Source organism: Eptesicus fuscus, chromosome 19 (genome assembly GCF_027574615.1).
Source record: "Eptesicus fuscus isolate TK198812 chromosome 19, DD_ASM_mEF_20220401, whole genome shotgun sequence".
Classification (NCBI taxonomy): domain Eukaryota; kingdom Metazoa; phylum Chordata; class Mammalia; order Chiroptera; family Vespertilionidae; genus Eptesicus; species Eptesicus fuscus.
The window spans coordinates 41,310,296-41,318,075 of NC_072491.1; the positions used below are offsets into that span (position 1 = coordinate 41,310,296).

The following is a 7,780-nucleotide window of genomic DNA, read 5'->3' on the forward strand; positions in this document are numbered from 1 at the left end:
TCCGGCCCGGTGGGCTCCAGGGGGCGGGGCCAGCGTGACCCGTTCCCGGCCTCCGTCGGTTGAGGAGCCGGCCTTCGGGGTTTCCCGGCGCGCGTCGCAGCGCGGCCCGTGGCCACCTCTCACGTGCGGGATGCTGCTTTTGGCGGTGGGCGGCCCGTTGGCGGCCGGACGGCGGCTCTGCGGGAAGAGGGCGACGCCGTGGGCGGCCATCGCGTTCCGAGGCCTCAGGGCGGCCGTCTCGCGGGGGGCCTCCTGCAGCTCCTGGGGGCCGGTCGGCGGCGGGAGCGCGGGGCTGCAGCTTTTCCGGCGTCCCGTGCCAGCGCAGGTCGGCCGTCGGAGGGCTTGCGGGCCGGAGTGAGGGAGGGAAATGGGCGCAGCGATCTGCCTGGAGAGCCCGGCTCTCAGACGGCTTCTCCCCACGCTTGCCCGTGACTGTGGTGCGGAAGGAGCCCTCTGCGGGCGCCGCAGGAGTAGCCGGACTCGGCTCGGCAACAGCCCGTGAGCCCGTGGTCCTGGGGACCACGGCTCCCGCGAGTCTCGGAGCATCCTTTGGAAAGGGGTTCTTCCCTGGGTGGTTCCGAGCACTGGACAGCAAGTCCAGCGGGTTTTTGGAGACTTACTTTCTCGTTTGCCCTTTTTGCAGAAGCTCAGAAGGGTTCATTTGCAACACATATCTCTGCAAATTATATCCTGAATTACGAACTTGGATAACCTGACTTTGAGTTGTGTTTTTAAAAAAATATATTTTATTGATTTTAGAGAGAGGGAGAGGGATATATAGAGAGAAATATCGATGAGAAAGAAACATGGATTGGCTGCCTCCTGCACGCCCCCCACTGGGGGTCGAGCCTGCAATCCGGTGCATGTGCCCTGACCGGGAATTGACCCGTTCGTTACCTTCCAGTTCTTAGGTCCGTGCACAACCACTGAGCCACACCCGTGGGGCTGAGTTCGGTTTTTTATTAGGTGGTGCTATTTTTAGGAATTCGTTTGCTCCCTGGAAAAAAAGGGGATGGAGATGCTAATCCTCTCATTTTAATCCGCGTCATTGTCTTCTAATCCTGCCCAGTGAAATATCAGGATTAGCAGACGTGGTTGAAATTGGAAACTAATTTTATTTCAGCAGAAAGGAATTAGGCATGCCCTTTGAAGTTTGTGTCCTGTGAAATTCATTTTCCAATGTTCTGGGCACTCTTGTTCCCATGAAATTTGAGGTTGGATTTCAAGTAATATGATTTCCTTAAAAGGAACAAGGGAGCCAAAACCAGTTTGGCTCAGTGGATAGAGCATCGGTCTGCGGACTGAAGGGTCCCAGGTTCGATTCCGGTCAAGGGCATGTACATTGGTTGCGGGCACATCTCCGGTGGGGGGTGTGCAGGAGGCAGCTGGTCGATGTTTCTCTCTCATCGATGTTTCTGGCTCTATCCCTCTTCCTTCCTCTCTAAAATATCAATAAAATATATATAAAAAAAAAGAAACTAATTTTAAAAAAAAGATGTAACCACCTGATAAGGTTGAGTCTATTTAAAAAAAAAAAAAAAAAAAGGAACAAGGGATGCCAGGGGATAGATACAAAGCCTTCAAGATTTACTCTCTATCTTTTTTTTTTTTGTACTAGCTATAGTATAAATATTTTAGAAGTAATAAAAACATTCTGGAATTTACACAATCTGATTTTTCAGTGTTTTACTTACATTAATAAAATTTTTGTCTTTGAAGAGCAAGTGCATGTATCTTGGACAAATGAGAGTGATGTTCTCATTAACAGTGGAATAGAAGAAACTATTCTAGTAAAGTTTTTATATGTTCAAGGTCACACTATTTAAAAAGCTTGAAGCTGGGACACAAATCTAGGCCTTCAAACTCAACATTCATCTACTTATGACTGGAATTAAGGAAAGCCATTCTATTAGCAAGTTTGGTTTCTTTAGCTCTAAATTATTTGGGAGAATTCCTTATATCCTCATGTGACAAGTTCTCTTTTCATTATCTTAATTTTTTAAAAATTTAAAAGTTGTTCTAAATACAATTTATTATCTACTTATAAAGGTCTCTGTTTCAATAGGTACCCATTTGTTGGGAAAGATGTTTTCGCTGCTTACACAAACAAGTTGAAAAATCAGAAGACGGAAGACTGATTTATACTGGGAATTTGGCCCGAACAGTATTTGGTGGGTAATCAGAAATGATGGTATTATCTTTTCCTTTTAATTGTAAAAAAAAAAAAAATGCTCTTAGATGTTCTACTTTAGCACCTCTTAATTGCAAGACATAAGGAAAAATTAAACTATAATTTTTTTTTCTTGTGGCTTGTTGATACAAGATTTAGAGGTTGAGACCTTTGCATTTTTAGATTTAAATAGATTTTTGAAGTCTATTATGCCTTTGTTATCTTATGGCTAGTATTAAAGCTTCCTTCCTTTGGTCACCTCTTGGGATGTTTAACAACAAAACAGCAAAAAGTGTATATTCAGGTAACGTTTGAATATACAGAAAAAAAAGGAAGAATACCTCCGAAGAGGTTATTTTTGGGGAATAAATATTTCATATATTTTAAAATTTGGCAGTTAAAATGAGCATGTAATACTTTTTTAGGTCATCTTAGAACTTTCAGCAAACATGCTTATTGTGGCTTTTCCAGGTGGTTGAGAATTATGGAGAAGGAAAAGATGGTGGGCTAAATTGCTACAAATTTAAAACTCTTTCTAGATCATAATTTAGAATTTAGTATGGAATAATTTAGTAGGGAAGATCAGGAGAACTTAGGTATCTCACTATATCATCTTTAAAATAAGTATAACCTGAACTATATGGAGGATTGTTTTTATAACCAAGTCCGACATTTCAACACTCACATTTGCATTTGTGTTTTTGATCATGCTGGTATCAATCAATCATTAAATTTTCTCTGGAAATCTGTATGTTCTCTAGTGTTTGACATTAAAATAGAGTACATTTAAAGTACATTTTTAGCTATTTAAAACATTATGAGTAAGGACAGGTTATTATTGCTATTGAGTGAAGCCCTGAAGTTATTAATCAATTTAGAAATTTCTTCAGAAGTCAGTACATGACTAGGCCATTGAGCCTGTGCTGTGTCACATCTCTGGCCTGGGATACCTGGATTGATGCCACTGAGTTGTATTAAGTCATCCCCATCGTACCCGTCCTCTGAACAGACACTGTTCCTGCAAATGCAGGAAAGGCATCAATTTATCTAATGTTCCCACTTGAAACCCATTCTAGAAAGACGAGAATATTAATAGGAATTGATTTTGGTGTGAGTAGGATGTAATATTTGTGTAAGAAAAAAGCTATCCAGGGTATTCAAAGTTCCAGAATTGTAACTTGAAGAGGAATTTAATATTTGATTTCTTTCAGTATTATGATAATAGAAAGTCACTCTGTACTTATCAGGGATTAATATTCTATGTAGAAACTGAGGGAGAAACATTTTTTCTATGTAAAATTAAGAGACATTAAGATACAGATGCACCACTCTTGAAGGTTCTTTTTAACTACAAGTGGGTCCTAGTTTAAAGACATTTGCAGACGTTTTGTTAATTCAGCAATAAGTAATTACTTATGTCATAATATTCTCATTTAAGATGAGTAGACTAAACATGAAGAGGTGTGAAAGAAAGGCATCCCAAGCATGGAAGTAGTATGAGCAAAGGAAGATGGGAAAGCCTAGAATGTTTCTTCTTTTTTTTTTTTTAGAGAGAGAGGGAAAGACAGAAACATCAATGTGAGAGAAACACATCCATTGGTTGCCTCCTGCACACCCCTGACCAGGGCCTGGGCTGGGGAGGAGCCTGTAACTGAGGTATGTGCCCTTGATCAGACTCGAACCTGAGACCCTTTGGTCCATAGGCTGATGCTCTGTCCACTGAGCCAAACCGGCAAACAGCTAGGGCTATGTTTGTTTATTTTTGAAAATTTTAAGAGTTTATTTGAGCCAAACTGATGACATATGCCAGGGAGCAAGACCTCAAATGCTCTTAGAATATGTTTAAAAAATAGTAATTACTTCAATCCAGGCAAAATTAAATATATGTGTGTATTAGTTTTCTAGGGCTCTTGTAATAAATTTCCACGAACTTAGTGGCTTAAAACAACAAATTTATTCTCACAGTTTTGGAGGCTGGAAGTCTGAAGTCAAGGTGTTGGCGGGACATACTCTCTGAAGGCTCTGGGGAAGAATTCTTCCTTGCCTCTTCCAGCTTCTGGTAGCTCTCAGCACTACTTTTGTAGCTGCATAACTCATCTCTGCGTTCTACTTCACAGGGCCTTCTCTGTGTCTGTCTGTCCTGCTCTATCCTTATAAGAATACTGTCATTGGCCGAAACCGGTTTGGCTCAGTGGATAGAGCGTCGGCCTGCGGACTCAAGGGTCCCGGGTTCGATTCCGGTCAAGGGCATGTACATTGGTTGCGGGCACATCCCCGGTGGGGGGTGTGCAGGAGGCAGCTGGTCAATGTTTCTCTCTCATCGATGTTTCTAGCTCTCTATCCCTCTCCCTTCCTCTCTGTAAAAAATCAATAAAAATATATTAAAAAAAAAAAAAGAAAATAAGAATACTGTCATTGGAGTTAGGGCCCACCCTAATCCAGTATGATCTCATCTCAATATTTATTTGTCTGCACAGACCCTATTTCCAAATAAGTTGACATTCTGAAATTCAGGGTGGACATAATTTTGGGGGGATGCTATTCAACCCACCACACTGTGACAATGGGGAAAAAAGAGGTAGATGGAAGGGCTGACGAGGCTTTAATATAGGAGGCAACTTGGTCCATATTGTATCCCATGTGCACCAGTGTCATGGCAACTACTGTGAGAGGAAGGAATTATTTTTAAATTACTGATGCAAGGTAACTAAGCCTTCAACCAACAGTAATGGATGAGAGTGTACTCTGTTACAACCTCCCCAATAGAGTATGCTGTCAAACTTTTGGTTTTTTCCAGTTTTGGGGGAAAAAGGTATCATTGTGGTTTTTATTGCATGTTTCATGACTGAGGTTTGGCATCATTTCATCTGTTTAAGGACTATGTGCATTTTTGTTTCAGTGAACTGCCTACTTGTATTTCTTGCATGTTTGTGTACAGTGTTGGGTTTTTTCTTCTCATATATTAGAAACATTTTATATATTGGGAGTATTAACTCTGCGATAGAAGTTGCAAATGTTTTTCTCATTTGTCTATACTTGTTTATGGTATTTATATCTATGTACATTTTAATGTGTTCAGATTTACCAGCCTTTCCCCCTGATTGCTTCACTATTTTGAGTCATAATTAGAAAAATTTTCCTATTCTCAGATTACAAAGGACTTCATGGATATTTTTTCCCGATACCTTATGATTTTAGTTTTTTACATTTACATATCTCTGAATTATTTGGAATTTTCCTGATATATGGTATGAGGGATGGATTGAATTTTATCTTTTTCTGTATGGCTATCTAGCTGTCCCAGTACCACTTTTGCCCATTTATTTTAGATTAATCTTTATTCTGTACTAAATATCCATGTACAATGAAGTTTATTTCTTGATCTTTCCTTTTGTTCCACTGATCTGTCTGCTTTTTTATGCATTAGCACCATGCTTTTTTTTTTTTACTCCTTGCCTGAGGATATGTTTATTGATTTTTTTTTTTTTAGAGAGAGAGGAAGGGAGAAAGGGAGACACACACACACACACACACACACACACACACATCAATGTGAGAGAAACATTCATTGGTCAGTTGCCTCTCAAACGTACCCCAAGCAGGGACCAAACTCAACCTAGGTGTGTGCTCTAACAGGGAATCGAACCCTGGACCTTTCAGTGTACAGGACGACACTCCAATCAACTGAGTTACACCAGCCAGGGCAGTATCATGCTATCTTAATTATAGTCTTATGTTTCAGTATCTAACATTCCTCTCCCCCTTTTATTTTTGTTTTTCCAAATTAACTTTATAATCAGTTTGTCTAAGATGTCAACTTGTCTATTTTCAAAACAGATGGTATTTTATTGGGATTATGTTAAAAGTATACATTCAAAGAAATTTACATTTAAAGTCATTTGTTTACTTGTTGTGGTAAAACACATAACAAAATTTATCATTTTAACTATTATTAAGTATACAGTTCGGAAGTCATTGATGTTGAATCTTTCTAATATGATATGTTGAATACCTTTCCCATATATTTCTATCCACTGGTATTATTTTTATTTTTGGTAATTTATTGTTTTAAGCTTGGGCTCTTAGCTAGATAAAGTTAGCCCCCATTTGAAGATTTTATATTGTGTATGTGCAGGTGCTTGTTAATAGAGAGTTTTATTTGATAATGTGCTGACTGAATTGATTGTTATAGTATTCATAAGGATCTTGGAGTATTGTTAAATCTTCTATTGGGGAACTGAGGTAGAGGCCAAGTTAATCCTAAAGCAGATTTCCCATCTGGAGAGGCAATGCATTGGAATGGCCAATGGCTTGGACTTGAGTCACATGGCCTGGGTTTGAATCTCAGCACTGCAACTTGGTAGCTATGTGACATTGAACAAGGGCCTCATTTTTCTCATCTCAAATTACCTCATGTTAATAATTGTGCATGTGTGTTATAGGGCTGTCTATAGATTTCATGAATAAAATATGTAGAGTGCTTTAGACAGAGCTTGGAATGTTATAACACTTATATGTGTTTTGTTGTAGTTTTAATGATGCTATAGAAAGAAGAAATGTGGAAAATAAATTGGATAGATTGATTCTTTTATAAAATTTAAAATTATTAATCCTCTCCCTTTTTTCCCCTGTTTAGGTGTGAAATGTTTCTCTTATTCTACAAGTGTGCTCAGCCTTGCATTTCTACCATACATTTTTGCCCAAAGTAATGTTGTATTTGGAAGTCTGCCTTTGCAAATCTTATTTTATGGCATCTTAGGAAGCTTTACACTGATCACTCCGGTCCTGCTTCACTTAGTTACAAAAGGCTATGTCATTCGCTTGTATCATGAGGCCACGACAGACACTTACAAAGCCATCACTTACAATGTTTTGCTTTCAGAAACCAGTACTGTGTTTCACCAGAATGACGTGAAGATTCCAAGCAGCGCACATCTGTTTACCACATTTTTCGCTAAAACAAAATCACTGTTAGTTAATCCAGGTCTCTTTCCAAACCCCAAAGACTATGACCATCTAATGGGTTATGACAAACCATTCACTTTTGATATGGAAGAAACTAGTGAAAAGAAACAGCTTGAAGATGAGAAATGAGTCTGTTGTTTTTATGTTTGTGCTTAAATGTGATTTATTTTCCTGTGTATAATAATAAAATTGCCTTGCCCTAACCGGTTTGGCTCAGTGGATAGAGCGTCGGCCTGTGGACTCAAGGGTCCCAGGTTCGATTCTGGTCAAGGGCATGTACCTTGGCTGCAGGCACATCCCCAGTAGGGAGTGTGTAGGAGGCAGCTGATCGATGTTTCTCTCTCATCGATGTTTCTAGCTCTCTATCCCTCTCTCTTCCTCTCTGTAAAAAATCAATAAAATATATTTTAAAAATAATAATAATAATAAAATTGCCTTGTGTTTTCTGTTAGTGACTGTTAACAAATTGAAACTGTAACAACTTTTAATTTTCAGAGAATTATATTCCTTTATGATAAGCTATGCTTGAAAAACAAAACATAATACTCCACCATTTGTGTTTTAAAAAAGGTGTGAAAATACATGTACATGCTGGCATATGCATGGGTAATAAGTAAGTGTGGTTGTCTCTCAGCTGGGAATTGG

The 7,780-nt window shown here is 39.3% G+C and overlaps 1 protein-coding gene across 1 annotated transcript; it reads left to right on the forward strand.

Annotated features, from left to right (window-relative positions):
* Positions 1–36: 36 nt before the first annotated feature.
* Positions 37–7,338, forward strand: TMEM70 (transmembrane protein 70). Its single transcript, XM_008150329.3, has 3 exons — positions 37–325; positions 2,066–2,171; positions 6,807–7,338. The coding sequence occupies exons 1-3, from the start codon at positions 131–133 to the stop codon at positions 7,262–7,264; spliced, it is 759 nt and encodes a 252-aa protein (XP_008148551.2). The 5' UTR covers positions 37–130; the 3' UTR covers positions 7,265–7,338.
* The last annotated feature ends 442 nt before the right edge of the window (positions 7,339–7,780 follow it).

What these genes read in the sequence shown, in the direction of transcription:
- TMEM70 (XM_008150329.3), top strand. Translation starts at nt 131, where the DNA reads ATGCTGCTTTTGGCGGTGGGCGGCCCGTTGGCGGCCGGACGGCGGCTC. An exon ending in GGCGTCCCGTGCCAGCGCAG is followed by an intron (nt 326 to 2,065) that starts GTCGGCCGTCGG and finishes CTGTTTCAATAG; the next exon opens with GTACCCATTTGTTGGGAAAG. An exon ending in TTTGGCCCGAACAGTATTTG is followed by an intron (nt 2,172 to 6,806) that starts GTGGGTAATCAG and finishes TCCCCTGTTTAG; the next exon opens with GTGTGAAATGTTTCTCTTAT.